This window comes from Tupaia chinensis, unplaced genomic scaffold, assembly GCF_000334495.1.
Source record: "Tupaia chinensis unplaced genomic scaffold, TupChi_1.0 Scaffold000568_1, whole genome shotgun sequence".
Classification (NCBI taxonomy): domain Eukaryota; kingdom Metazoa; phylum Chordata; class Mammalia; order Scandentia; family Tupaiidae; genus Tupaia; species Tupaia belangeri.
In genome coordinates, this window is record NW_006160082.1 from 758,707 (window position 1) to 774,476 (window position 15,770).

At 43.8% G+C, this 15,770-nt stretch overlaps 1 protein-coding gene across 4 annotated transcripts in view; it reads left to right on the top strand.

Moving 5' to 3' along the window:
• The window catches only part of TTC7B (tetratricopeptide repeat domain 7B), a 272,398-nt gene that overhangs the window by 97,792 nt on the left and 158,836 nt on the right, over positions 1–15,770 (top strand). For all 4 annotated transcript variants that reach the window (XM_014591391.2, XM_014591392.2, XM_014591394.2 and 1 more), the window contains exons 5-6: positions 851–929; positions 10,941–11,113. In XM_014591391.2, coding sequence (XP_014446877.1) covers positions 851–929; positions 10,941–11,113 — 252 coding nt within the window. The remainder of the gene's footprint in view (positions 1–850; positions 930–10,940; positions 11,114–15,770) is intronic.

Sequence of the window (15,770 nt, forward strand, 5' to 3'; positions counted from 1 at the left end):
TCCCAAGAGGAGAATGGAGGAGAAGGATTGCTGCGTGGTCATCCCCCCTGGGGGGTGATTTATCTCTTTCTATCTCTCTGTCTCTCTCTGTCTTTCTGGTGAGCGCATGCGCCCTATTGCAAAAACCTCTCTGGAAAAAAAAAAAAAAGAAGAAGCCTTTACTCACATTGCATTATGGTACCCTGCTGGTACTCCCTTTGCCCATTGCTCAATTTTGCCACTTCCTTTTTCAATGAAAGCCCAGTCTTCAGTCTTCAGTCCCATGCTATGGAGCCATTGCAAGTTTGAAGATAGACTCTTTTTTTTTTTTTTAAAAGAGGTTTTTGCTATAGGGTGCGTGCACTCATCAGAAAGACATAGAGAGATGGAGAGACAGAAAGCGAGAAATCACCCTCCAGGGTGGAAGGCCACACCGCAATCTCCATTCTCCTCTCGGTATCTTGGGCACGCACACACACACCCGGTGTGAGTTTAAGCCACCAGGTCTGGGACTCGAACTGCGGTCAACTACATGGGAGTTCAGCGACATAGCCATTACGCTTACTGCTGGTTCTGAATATAGACTCTTGTAAAATTTTTTCTTTGTGTGTGTATGTGGCCTCTGAACTGATTTTCAGATTTTTGTCTTCTTCAGAAAAATTGAGAGGAGTTAGAAAGCAGTAAGGAGCAGCAACCACAGGTCACATTTTTCAGAGTTGACCAAGGATTGACAGACGTGTGCGAAATAGTTGTTTGCTTAAAATCTAGCCAACAGTTTTTATGTAGGCAAAATGCATTGAAATGTGCGTATGAAATATTTAGTATTAATACATGCCAGATGGAAACCCTGTTAAATTTTGTGTGTACACAGGAACTTGACAAGAGGAGTTGGGAGATTCAGAGAGATTCTCAGAGCAGTCGAAACCAGAACAACTCAAAACCTACGAATGGTAAGTGACTAATGACCTTTTAATGTTTATTTATTTATATACATGGTGTGTATGTATATTTATACACAATGAATAGTTACATACATACAGCAGTTCACTCATTTAAAGTGTATGTGGTTTTTAGTTGTTTCGTTGTTTACTTAATTTCAGAACATTTTCATCACCCCTAAAAGAAACTCTATATTCTTCAGTAGTCAATTCCTATCCTCCTCTTTCCAAAAAACCCTATACTAATTTATTTTCTGTTCCCAGCATTTGCTTGTTTTGAATATTTCATATGAGTGGAATTACAGACTATGTGGTGTTTTTGTGTGGGGCAGAGATGAGATGTGTTCTGAGATGCGTTTTGTTCCCTTACTTAGCATACTGCTTTCAAGATTCTCCCATGTTGCAGCATGTATTAGCATATCTTCCCTTTTTATTACCAAGTACTATTCCCTTGCATGGATACCACATCATATATACATTTGTCTATTAGACATTTGAATTATTTCTGCTTTAGGGCTGTCTAGAATAATGCCGCTGTGAGCATTCACGTGCAGGATTTTGTGCATGTTCGTTTCTCTTGGGTGTACACCTAGAGATGGAATGACAGGGTCCTATGGTAACTCTGTGTTGGACATTTTGAAGACCTGCCATACTGTTTCTCTACATGGCTGCACTATTTTACATTCCCACCAGTAGTTGTGAAGGTTCCAGTTTCTCCATATCCTCACCAATCTTTTGCGTTGTAGCCAACCCTAATGGGTTTGCATTTGTGACTTATGATTTGATTTGCATTCTTGATGGTAGATGACGTTGAAGATCTTTTTATACGCTTGTTAGCAGTGTTCTCTGTTGAAACATGAGAAGTACATCCTGGAAGTCAGGTAGAATGTAGGCCCTCTCTGATGCCAGTGATTGGAGAGGTTGCTTGTGAGTTCATGATTCATACCAAAATCCAGACAGTGCAATGCAGATTAGATCCTGAAAGGTACTCATTGTCTGTTTAATTATATTAATAGCCATATGAATTAATAAAACTTAAAAGAAAAATATAATAGATGGTTAAATAACTGGTTGATCAGCAGCTTGACTTTCCTGTTGACTCAAATTCTCTCTCTTCCTTTTCAGTCGTTTCACTTTCCTGTGTGGGCTGGCTCGTTAGTTTTGTTCAGTAGCTTGCTAGTAGAGCCTTAGCCATCAAGTGTTTGGGTGAAGGTCTGGGGTTTACTAGAAGCTAAGCAAATGCCACATGTCACAATCGATAGAGCATCCCCACAGAACATTACAATTTCTTTTATCTTTTGTTATCCATGCTGTTGTCCTCCCTTTATCATGAAATCCTTCAAATGCTGTCAGAGTAGTCATCTGGGCAAAGCTGAGAGAGTCACATCACAGGAAATGAATCTATAGCTTTATTTTAGCATGTCCAGAGTTTTAGGATATAGAAATATGACTCATGGGGCCTGATGGCTAAGCTGTAGACTTTCCTAAAATTATGAAGGGGAGATAAGAGCAACTTCACTTACACGTGCACACATGCACACACACACACACACACACACACACTCACTCCCACTATCACCACCACCAACTCACTTGGTGAGTTCAATATTTATTTATATATTAATATGATATTTAGGTACCTTAGAAAGTTCAAACAGGCACAGTAGCTTATTTAACATAGCACTGTGGTCAAGTGCTGTACAGAGGAAGCCAGATCCCACATGACCAATTGGGGTTCAAGTCCTGACTTTGGCAGCGTACATGCTAGACACATGTGCACATGCCTAGGATCTTGAAAAGATGGAGAATTGGAAGAAAAAGGATAGTGGCATGTAAAGGTCTCCTTGGGGGTACTTTCACGCTCTTTCTCTCATCTTCTCACCCTGTCTCTTTTTCTCTCTGTCTCTTGTGCTCTTTAGTAATAATATAAGAGATAATAATAAGATAAAAAGCTTTTTAAAAATATTAGAAGTTCAGGACCAGCAGATGGCACAATGGTCATATTGCTGGACTCCCACGTAGTCAACCATAGTTCGCGTCCTGGACCCGATAGCTTGATACACATACCAGGTGTGTGTGTGTGTATGTGTGTGCGTGCACGCTCAAGATCCCTGTAGGAGAATGAAGGAGAAGGGATTGCAGTGTGGCCATCCCCACTGGAGAGTGATTTCTCACTTTCTCTCTGTTTCTCTGGCAAGCACACATGCCCTATAGCAAAAATATCTATTAAATATTAAAAGTTCAAACAAAATATTTCATTTTTAGAGTTCTTTAAGGCAAAAGAACCTGCAAGAATATGGGTAAAATGGACCTACTCTCAGCATTCTTTAAAACTTCGCAGTGGTCAGTATGAACAGCTTCTTCCAAGATCTAGAAGCGTGATGAAAGTAACTGACTAAATTGGCAAGTGTTTCTATAATTATTTTTAAAGCACATTGGAAAGCCAGTCTTTTAAAATTGCTTAAATTGCAGTTTTTAAAAATTGCTTACATTTGTTTATATTGCATATACTTTTTTTAAAAAAGGAATTAAATGTTTTTTCTCCATTAAAAGGTACAGCTGTACTGAATATACTGTGGGAATCCACTGCTGTTTTACAGGGTGATTTTTCCAAATTAGAGAATATCTTCCACTATTGTCTAAGATTTGTAATTTTTTTTTTCTTTGAGAGGTTTTTGCTATAGGGCGTGTACGCTTGCCAGAAAGACAGAGAGACAGAGAGACAGAAAGTGAGAAGTCATGGGAACCAGCAGTTAGCGTAATGGCTATGTCGCTGGACTCCCACGTAGTCAACCATGGTTCGCGGCCCGGACCCGGTGGCTTAAAACTCACACAGGGCGCGTGTGCATACGTGCCCAGGATCCCGAGAGGAGAATGGAGGAGAAGGGATTGCGGCGTGACCATCCCCCCTGGGGGGTGGTTTCTCTCTTTCTGTCTCTCTGTCTCTGTCTGTCTGGTGGGCGCATGCGCCCTATAGCAAAAAAAAAAATCTCTCCAAAAAAAAAAGGAAATGAGAAGTCACCTCCCAGGGGGGATGGCCACACCGCAATCCCTTTTCCTCCATTCTCCTCTTGGGATCTTGGGCGTGCACACACATGCGCCCGGTGTGAGTTTAAGCCACCGGGTCCAGGACTCGAACTGTGGTTGCCTACATGGGAGTTCAGTGACATAGCCATGCTGGTCCCAGATTTGTGATTTTTAAATGAATATATTTTAACTTTTAAAAATTATGTGAAGTGGAATTCTGAATAGAGAGAAGCTAGGAAGGGAGGAGAGGGCAGCTCTTTGGTGTTTTCTGTTTTCTGAGATGGCAAGCGAAGAGGCTCCTGCAGAGCATCTGGGCAGGCTAGGACTGCTCTGGACGTTTCAGCTGCTAACTGGTTAGTGTTAACACCAGGGAGACGCTTCCTATCTTATGTCCTCCTGGAGGTGGAGGTGTGTCTTTCCATTGATGATTTTCAAGTGACCTAGGTAAAACTGTTTCCACTTTTTTGAGTGGGTAACCAAAGACACGTATCAGATTTATTGGGGAACTTTGAACAAATACCTATCCTTACTCCCAAAATTCCAGTGGAGTAGGTCTGGGGCAGGGCCTGAGAGTCCATGTTTTCTAAAGTCCCTACAAATGATTCTTTGCCTGCCCTAGCTGAGGACAACTTCCTGGGTCTAGTTCACCGACCACTCAGTTTCTCCAGCTAATGCAATTCATAAGACAGTATTGCTGTCAGCCTTAACAGCTGTGTGATTCTTGCTAGGTTAGCTGACAATTGTAAATTGAGGATAATTTTACAAGAATTTACAAAGTTGCTTTGTAAATTATTTCTGATGTGAGACCATAGAAGAGCGTGATTTAAAAGGCCCACATGTGTAGGCCCAGCTGCAGAGATGCACACTGCTGGAAGCTGCTGTGGGGCAGGTTAAAGCCACGTGGGAGGCCACAGATAATTCCTGGATTAGCCCCAGAAAGTTCTAGGTACACAGGGGGCTGAGGCAGGAGGAAGGTTAGCTCATGGCCAGCATGGGCAACTTAGCGAGACCCTGTATTCTGTTTTAAAAACAAACGAAAAGAATCAATGTGAATGAATGAATAGACATTTATAGAAATTACACTCCTAAGTGCATATATACTGAAGAATTGGAAACAGGCATTCAAACAAAACTTGTTTGTGAACATTTGTAGCACCACTATTTATAATAGTCAAAGGTGGAAACAACCCACACCTCTATGAACTAGTGGATGGATAACAAAATGTGGTGAATCCATGCACTGGGATGTCATTCACAGGAAGGGAGGAAGTACTGACACAGACGCAAGTGAGTGAACTTTGAAAACATTATGGTACGTGAAGGAAGCCAGTCACAGAAAGACCCGTATTGTATAATGCCATTTGTATGAAATCTCCCAAACCGGCAAATCCATAGAGACAGAAAGCATTTTGGCAGCTCCCAGGGCCTGAGAGGAAGAAGGAATGGGGAATGACTGAGTAAAGGGTATAGGGCTTCGTACTGGGGTGACGAAGGCGTCCCGTACCTGGACAGTGGCAGTATCCACACAAGTACTGGGGTGGCGAAGGCGTCCCGTACCTGGACAGTGGCAGTATCCACACAAGTACTGGGGTGGCGAAGGCGTCCCGTACCTGGACAGTGGCAGTATCCACACAAGTACTGGGGTGGCGAAGGCGTCCCGTACCTGGACAGTGGCAGTATCCACACAAGTACTGGGGTGGCGAAGGCGTCCCGTACCTGGACAGTGGCAGTATCCACACAAGTACTGGGGTGGCGAAGGCGTCCCGTACCTGGACAGTGGCAGTATCCACACAAGTACTGGGGTGGCGAAGGCGTCCCGTACCTGGACAGTGGCAGTATCCACACAAGTACTGGGGTGGCGAAGGCGTCCCGTACCTGGACAGTGGCAGTATCCACACAAGTACTGGGGTGGCGAAGGCGTCCCGTACCTGGACAGTGGCAGTATCCACACAAGTACTGGGGTGGCGAAGGCGTCCCGTACCTGGACAGTGGCAGTATCCACACAAGTACTGGGGTGGCGAAGGCGTCCCGTACCTGGACAGTGGCAGTATCCACACAAGTACTGGGGTGGCGAAGGCGTCCCGTACCTGGACAGTGGCAGTATCCACACAAGTACTGGGGTGGCGAAGGCGTCCCGTACCTGGACAGTGGCAGTATCCACACAAGTACTGGGGTGGCGAAGGCGTCCCGTACCTGGACAGTGGCAGTATCCACACAAGTACTGGGGTGGCGAAGGCGTCCCGTACCTGGACAGTGGCAGTATCCACACAAGTACTGGGGTGGCGAAGGCGTCCCGTACCTGGACAGTGGCAGTATCCACACAAGTACTGGGGTGGCGAAGGCGTCCCGTACCTGGACAGTGGCAGTATCCACACAAGTACTGGGGTGGCGAAGGCGTCCCGTACCTGGACAGTGGCAGTATCCACACAAGTACTGGGGTGGCGAAGGCGTCCCGTACCTGGACAGTGGCAGTATCCACACAAGTACTGGGGTGGCGAAGGCGTCCCGTACCTGGACAGTGGCAGTATCCACACAAGTACTGGGGTGGCGAAGGCGTCCCGTACCTGGACAGTGGCAGTATCCACACAAGTACTGGGGTGGCGAAGGCGTCCCGTACCTGGACAGTGGCAGTATCCACACAAGTACTGGGGTGGCGAAGGCGTCCCGTACCTGGACAGTGGCAGTATCCACACAAGTACTGGGGTGGCGAAGGCGTCCCGTACCTGGACAGTGGCAGTATCCACACAAGTACTGGGGTGGCGAAGGCGTCCCGTACCTGGACAGTGGCAGTATCCACACAAGTACTGGGGTGGCGAAGGCGTCCCGTACCTGGACAGTGGCAGTATCCACACAAGTACTGGGGTGGCGAAGGCGTCCCGTACCTGGACAGTGGCAGTATCCACACAAGTACTGGGGTGGCGAAGGCGTCCCGTACCTGGACAGTGGCAGTATCCACACAAGTACTGGGGTGGCGAAGGCGTCCCGTACCTGGACAGTGGCAGTATCCACACAAGTACTGGGGTGGCGAAGGCGTCCCGTACCTGGACAGTGGCAGTATCCACACAAGTACTGGGGTGGCGAAGGCGTCCCGTACCTGGACAGTGGCAGTATCCACACAAGTACTGGGGTGGCGAAGGCGTCCCGTACCTGGACAGTGGCAGTATCCACACAAGTACTGGGGTGGCGAAGGCGTCCCGTACCTGGACAGTGGCAGTATCCACACAAGTACTGGGGTGGCGAAGGCGTCCCGTACCTGGACAGTGGCAGTATCCACACAAGTACTGGGGTGGCGAAGGCGTCCCGTACCTGGACAGTGGCAGTATCCACACAAGTACTGGGGTGGCGAAGGCGTCCCGTACCTGGACAGTGGCAGTATCCACACAAGTACTGGGGTGGCGAAGGCGTCCCGTACCTGGACAGTGGCAGTATCCACACAAGTACTGGGGTGGCGAAGGCGTCCCGTACCTGGACAGTGGCAGTATCCACACAAGTACTGGGGTGGCGAAGGCGTCCCGTACCTGGACAGTGGCAGTATCCACACAAGTACTGGGGTGGCGAAGGCGTCCCGTACCTGGACAGTGGCAGTATCCACACAAGTACTGGGGTGGCGAAGGCGTCCCGTACCTGGACAGTGGCAGTATCCACACAAGTACTGGGGTGGCGAAGGCGTCCCGTACCTGGACAGTGGCAGTATCCACACAAGTACTGGGGTGGCGAAGGCGTCCCGTACCTGGACAGTGGCAGTATCCACACAAGTACTGGGGTGGCGAAGGCGTCCCGTACCTGGACAGTGGCAGTATCCACACAAGTACTGGGGTGGCGAAGGCGTCCCGTACCTGGACAGTGGCAGTATCCACACAAGTACTGGGGTGGCGAAGGCGTCCCGTACCTGGACAGTGGCAGTATCCACACAAGTACTGGGGTGGCGAAGGCGTCCCGTACCTGGACAGTGGTAGTATCCACACAAGTTATGAATGTGCTAAATGCCTCTAGATTGTATACTTTAGAATAGTTCAAATGGGGACAGCTGGGATGTGGTGATGAAGGCATCTCACATGGTCTACCACGATTCAAGTCCTGGACCTGGCCGCTTGCTTCTCTCTCTCTGTCTCCCTCTGTCTCCCTCTAGTGAGCTCACGTGCCCTCTAACAAATTAATAGTAATAAATAAATAAAATTGAATAAATAATTCTTTTAAAAATAATAGTTAGAACGTTAATTTTACTACAAATTGAAAAAATACACACACCAAAAAGTGCATTTAATGACCAAGTTCATAAATTCTCCAGTTAATGCCATTCATAAGACAGTGTTTTGATTAGCCTTAAAACTGTATATTTTTTTTGGAGAGATTTTTACTATAGTGTGCGTGTGCTCACCAGAAAGACTGAGAGAGAGAGAGAGACAGAAAGTGAGAAGTCACCCCCCAGAAGCGATGGCCATACTGCAATGCCATCTCCTCCATTCTCTTCTCGGGATCTTGGGCACATACGCACATGTGCCCGGCGTGAGTTCAAGCCACAGGGTCCAGGTCTCGAACCGCCATTGGCTACATGGGAGTCCAGTAGCATAGCCATTACGCTAACTGCTGGTTCCAAAACTGTATTTTATTTTTTTGATTGACTGTTTTATGACCAAGTTTGTAAGTAAACATTCAGGCCTTATTTGGGGCCTGCTTCTCTCCTTTTTCTCCTTTAATTCTGAATTTATTAAAGAGTTTCTAATAATTTTTAAGCATTGAAACTACAAGTTCAATATAGCCTGAGTGTGGAAAGTAAAATATAGAATAGATATTGGTGATCTTGTCGGTAATTTCTCCTATTTTTCTCCTTCCCCTTTTTCATTCGGGCTCTCGGTGAACATAACCACATGTCCCTCCTAACTGGTAGGACACAGATGAGTGATGCCTCTCAAATACACAAGCACATCAGAACCACATTTAAAAGTCCCTCTGGAAGATTAATACCCTGAGGGAAAATGAGCTCTATGTCTGTCTAGGGCAGAGATCTTTACAACTTGAGAATCCCACCATGGCAGATATACCTTTCCTATTTCTTCTTAATATTTACTTCCCAGCTATAGTGAATGGAGATTATTCTGCTGCTTGAAGTTTCCAGCAGAAGTCATTAGCTTATATGGCTGCAGTGAGAGCAAAATGAAACCGTAATGGAAGGTTTAAGAAAACAGTTCCTGAACTGTTTTCGTCCTGAAATTGTGTTCTTATGAGATCTTTACAGATGGCTCAGTTGGGGATGATCGAAGTGCATTTAATTTCACATTTTTATAGATATTTAGTGCCAGTAAGCCTTTCTTGGGAATAATCATGAAAATGTGTCTTTACCCTGTGGTTATTAGAAACTGCTAAACTAGTGATTTGGTTGCATTTAGGTTTCCTTGTGGTGTTTTAAGAGGTTTCACATAGATGAAATCCTAGCAGAGTTCTCTTCTAGAACATGTTTTCCCTGCTTTATGAGAAAGTGAGAGTAAGAGGTGGGGAGAGAGAAGGAGAGAGTGAGAGAGACAGAGATAGGCTTCTCCAACAGGGTCTCATCATGTTGCAGTCCTGCCCCAGCCTCCCAGTTACCTAGGCTTATAGACACATACAGCTGTCACTGCATGTTCAGGTTGACCTGGGAACTGAACACATGCTTCTGTGATTTCCAGCCTCCTATGAAGGGCTGCTACCTGGGCACCACTGCAGCTGGGCCCTGAAACATGATTTTTTAAAAATTTTTTTTTAAAGGCTCATTCTCAGAGAAAGTCAGCATTCTTTGCCTAGTTTTCCAAAGGTCCTAAAACCTGGTGGAAAATGGCTTCCGCAACAGGAGGTGATGGTTAAGGCATTGGATTCCCACAAGGCTGACCATGGTTCAAGTCCCAGATCTGATGGCTTGAAAGTCATGCTGAGTGCATATGCGTACATGCCCAAAATTCCAAGAGAAGAATGGAGGAGAAAGCACTGTGGCGTGACCATCCCTGTGGAGGGCAATTTCTCATTTTCTTTGTTTCTCTCTCGTGAGAACATCCACTTTATAACAAAAACAACAATGAAAACCCTACTAGTTGAAGTTTTATTGTGCTGCCTCTGGCTGATGGTGCACTGCCTGGACTATGCTGGGATGCAGTGTTTTCAGAGGGATTAAAAAATACTTACTCTCTTCTTTGTCATTGGAAGATTATGAGCTAAATGAACTGATAGACATCAAGAAGCACAACAGTTCTTACTACATGCCACATGCCCCTTCTTCCGTATGTCATATGTGGTCTGTTTTAGGCAGAAGAGTGACAGAGGGCATGCATCTAACTTAGAAGGATAAGTTCCAGCCATCTTTGGATGAAAGAAAGGTCTTTCTTGGTCAGGACCCCAGACCTGACAAGTCCCTACTTCACCTTCTCTGTTGCACAAAGCAGTGGGCTCCTGTGGACTGGGAGGCCCGGGATGGACTGATAATAGCACACGGGGTGCTGGGTCTCAGGGGTGGGGCATGTCAGGGTGGCCCTTGGAAATCTAAAAAAAGAAGAATTCTGGAAATCTGCAATTCACATCAGATTGTCAATGAAGTTTTTTAGGGATGGAATCATCTAAAGTGAGTACTGGCTTTTGTTGGGTTTGAACTTGTACAGATATCAGTCAGGAGGTGGTAAAAATATCTGCAAGTCACCTGTTGCTTGTGAGAGCTTTTGGAAAAGGCTTAGCCAGAAGTTCAGTCGTTTCCGGTGTAAATCAGATAGTGTTCCAGAGCGTACCAGTGACATGGCAGCATTTGAAGTTGACAAACCCTCTTTTAAAGTGTTCAAGTAGCTTAATGTATCCTATTTTCTTTTTATTTTTTGGTCATAAACTGGTATAATTTTTATTATAGAAGTACAATTTTTAAATTATGAGTCTTGGGATGGTGTCTAGCATAAAGTGACAACTGATAAGTATTTATCAAATGGGTGAATGAATAACATGAAAGCGATTCATGGCTCTGCCTTTCCTCCTCTGTGTTCCCAGACGATAGCCAGGCAGCTGGCGGAGATCTTGCTGCGGGGTATGTGTGAACAGAGCTACTGGAACCCTCTGGAAGATCCACCATGCCAGTCACCTCTGGACGATCCCCTCCGGAAAGGAGCAAACACAAAAACCTACACCCTCACTCGGAAAGCCCGCGTCTACTCAGGAGAGAAGTATGGGAGTTGATGCCCTCACTGTAGGTTAGGGAATGGGGAGAACTTGGGAGAACTCAAGATGAGTAGAGGTACAAGGGCAGAATTTCCCCCCACTATAAAGTTAGGTGAACAAGTTGCATTTACCAGTTTAACAAAGATACCTTATTATTTTTCCAGACTTCAGCAAGTATCTTTACATTTGTGGGGGCATTTTAATAGGAAAATGTCCTCCTCCCAGTTGTAGGCTGCCAGTCTTAGTCACTCTTGGTCATTGGGATTCTCATGCCATTTATTAGAAGAGCCCCAGCATTATCCAGCAATCTGTAATGAAGCTACTTGTAAGCCAGAACAAATCTGTGTATGTGTGTTTTTTTCCCCTTTCTTCAGCAATTCCTTGAGCTTTCTGTTTAAAATCTTATTCTAAACTGAACTAGATTTAAGGAGGAAAATTAAATAATTTGCAAGCAATTGAGGATGATGTCTTTTTAAAACTTCTTTCTTTTTCTTTTCTTTCTTTCTTTCTTTCTTTTTTTTTTTTTTTATAAGCTGTAAATTTGAGACTTGATCCCTTGGAGGACAACAGGCCAGGGAGCCGCTAGTGTCTCAGTTTGAGCCTTCCAGGTCAGGGGAGGAGCACCTGAGAGGGAGAGAAACGATGAGAATGGCTGGAGACAGGATCAGTTGTTGACTCGTTTCTGACTTTTCCCATGAGATCCTTTAGTTTCCATCTTCGCCTGTTTCTCCAAGGACAAAGAAGGATGGCTTTTCAGAGTCTCTACATGAAGGAAAAGGGAGCGTGTATGAAAAAGTGTCTTCAGTGTCATCAAATTGGGGAAATGACTGAAGGACTGGAGGCTGTCCGAAGCCCCAGAGAAAGTGTTGATAGAGATGGGGTGACTAAATGGTTCAAGTCCTAGACCTGGCAGCTTGAGAAACATGGGCGCGTGAGCATGCCTGCCCAAAATCCTGAAAGGAAGGAGATGGACAAGGGATTGTGGCCTGACCATTCCCCATAGGGAGGGTCTCTCTCTCTCTCTCTGGCGAGTTCATAGTCCCACTGTCAAAATTCAAAAAAGAAAAAAGAATTATGGAGCCAAAATGCAGATCCAGAAAATAAAGTCGCTAAAGAGAGCATTTCTATAGCAGGACTAATATTGAATCATAAGTTTCATTTCATACAAATGCACACAATCCATTTGTTATTAAACTGCTGTGCATTCATCACCATGATCAATTTTAGGAGATTTTCATTACCTTAGAAATAAACTCAGTACTTCTTAGCTCCCAGTCACTCTGTCTCCCAGTTCCTTGAATTTCCAGCTTTGTCCATTTCTGAAGGAGAAAAAAAGGCAGCTGGGATATTGATAGTATATTGACTTTTTCAACAATTTGAACAATTAAGACTATTCCCATCTTGAAAATATTAAGTCATCTGATCCATGAACATTACATGTATTTCTGTTTATTTAAATTTTCTTTCATTTCTTTCAACAATAACTTGTAGTTTTCAGAGTATAAGTTTTGTACTTGTTTTGTCAAACTTATTCCCAAGTTTTTACATATGTGCACGCTATCCTTTTTGATACTATTATAAATGGAATTGTTTTCTTGATTGTGCTTTTGGATTGTTTGTGGAAAGCGTATAGACAATTGATTTTGTATGTTGATCTCATATACTGAACTCGTTTATTAGTTCTAGTAGCTTTTTAGATTCCCCAGGATATTCAGTATATAAGATCATATCATCTTCAAATAGAGATAGTGTTACTTCTTCCTTTCTAACCTAGATGGCTTTTATTTCATTTTCTTGCCTAATTGCCCTGGCTAGAACCTTCAGTACAATGTTAAATAGAAGTGCCAGGAGTAGGCATCCTTGTCTTGATCCTGATCTCAGGAGAGGCAAAACATTTCGTCTGTCACTGTTACATGGCGTGTTTACTCTGGGTTTTATTAGATGTCTTTCATCAGCTTGAGAAAGGTTCTTTCTATTCCTAGTTTGTTGAATACTTTTATCATAAAAGGGTGCCTAATTTTGTCAAGTGCTTTTTTCTGCATCTATTGTGATAATCATATGGCTTTTGTCCTTTATTCTACTGATGTGGTGTATTATTAACACATTAATTGATATTCAGTAATAAGCTAACCCTTTGTTCCTGGGATAAGTTCTACTAGATTATGATGTATAAGCCTTTTTATTTCCTCGCTGGGTTTTATTTACTTGTATTCTGTTGAAGATTTTTATATTCATATTTATAAAAGCTATTGTTCTATAATGTTTTTGTATCTTCATCTAGTTTTGGTGTGAGGGTAATACTGGCCTCATAAAACAAATTAGGGAATATTCCCTCCTCTTTTATTTTTTGAAGGAGCTGGTAGAGAATTAATATTAATTCTTTTTAAAATGTTTGATGGAATTCACTAGTTAAGCCATCTGATTCTGGACTTTTCTTTGTGGAAGTCTTTTAAATACTAATGTAATCTCTTTACCTGTAATAGATCTATTCATATTTCCTATTTCTTATTTAATCATTTGTAGTAGTTTGTCTTTCTAGAAATTTGTCTATTTTATCCACATAATCTGTTACTGATTCTTTGACATACAGTTGTTATAGTATAATCATTTTATTTTACAAGATGGTTGCCATTTTCTCTCTTTTGTGCCTCATTTCAGTAATATTTGAATAATCAGCTTTAGATTTCATTGATGTTCCTCTATTGTGATTGTATTCCCTATTTCATTCATTTTTGCACTGATCCTTATGTCTTCAGTTATCGCCATCAGTTTTTAGCTTTATAATGTTGTGTATTCACAATCTTAACTCTTACCTGCAATATCAGTAAAGACAGAAAACCTGTTGAGGTTCTACTTATTCTTATTACTGGGCTGGACTATCTGGTCAATCAACACTGTGATAAAAGACATTGTCACCAATTCAGTTATATTAGTTGGGAGCTTACAAAGAGAATTCACATATAATGTCCCTGCCTCATTTTTCCAGATTAAAAACTACTATTGTGCATGGTACTAGATGATGAAAAGATTTATTAAATGTTAGCAATTGCCAGGCATTATGCTAAACTCCTTTATGCCTGAGAAGAGACAGTAATGATCAGGTAAGTATAGGTTTTCCCTCCTGGATACCAGTGCAGAAGTTTTGGTTAAGGATGGAATGTTATCTTGAAGTGGAAAGATGAGGGATGTAGAAGGGTCTGAGGGCAGAACCAGAGCCATGTGATGACCAGTGTGCTACTGGCTGGCTGTCCTCTCCACCTCCAATGTACACAGCCCCACCTTTGAGGGATGTCAAGGCCCTTGTGTAGGGGATGTGCTGTGTGGGATTCTCCTGATCCATTAGCAGAACAAAGCCCAGTGGACCCAATGCACATGAAAGGCTCTTGTCTCTTTGTCATGGGAGGATTTTTGAACTATCTGAATTAATGAAAAGGTTAGAGTTGTGGGAGGCCTGGATAATCCTCAGAGTAGACCAGGTGATTCCAGATAACCAAGAGGCATCCTTCATTTTTTTCCTCCGATAATTATTTAGTTAGTTAGTTTTATTTGTTGATGTAGTTGTTGTTATTAATTTGATGAGAGAGAGAGAAAGGGAAAGTGAGAAAGCAAGCTGCCAGGTCTGGGACTTGAACCATGGTCAGCCATCTGGGAGTCCAGCACCCTAACCACCACACTATCTGCTGACTTCAGCACCCTTCATTTTTATTTTAAATTCTTTTCCTTTCTTGGTACCCTCATCTTTCCACACAAACCAGGGACTGGTGTAGATGCTGCCTTGGTATGTTTAGCAGACAGTGCAGCTGGTGGTGGGGCTTCAGCTGGTCTTGGCTTTGGTTCTTCAGCCCTTCTCTGGTTGGCTGTGGTTCAGAAGCTGTATTCCTTCAGGAATTTCCCCAGCAGTACCCAGGCAATCAGATTAAAATTATAAAGGCAGCATTCCTAGACCTTTGGGTTGAAGTTGTCATTATTTACAAATTATTTCTTGAGGTTGGCAGGGCTAAAAGCCTTCCTTGCACCTAAACAGAGTCTGCTTTGACTCACTGGTGTTGAAGACTTTAGAAATCCAACTTGTCATTTGTCATGTCGTAACTAAAGAAGACAAAGATGAAACACAGTTGGCGAAGGCTGGATTCATTCCTTTTGTATGATTGTTTCTACCACATACAGTAAACTTTTCTATGTAACTGGGGACATTTTTAAGAAAGAGCTGTTAAAAGAGCTGTTAAAAGAGCTGTTATTTGGCAGCCCTCGCAAGATCATGATTACTATATATCAGAATTCTCACCCTGTTCCCTATGACTTCTATAGAATTAGATAATGAGTAGGTAAATTCACCCAAAGCAGGAAAACGGACAGTTACCTAAAGGCCACCGGTGAGTTAGGAGCCTGGTGAGGATCAGAGCCCAGCCCTGCTGTTCTTTTCTCACTGTAGCACCTTACCCTTACGGCCACCTCCCTCTCCAACTGCAGCTCTTGAGAGCTTGTCCTCGCTTTCTGCTGCTCTGTTTTCTCCCTGTCCCCTTTTATACCCGCCCTGCCCTTCACACAACTTCCCGTAGGTCTAGGGCTCCGGTTTCCTACTCTTCAAGGCTGAGGCCTGGGCACCCTTGGATCTCCCCTAAGGCTCTTGGGCCCAGTAGGGAGAATGTGACCAAAGGAAGG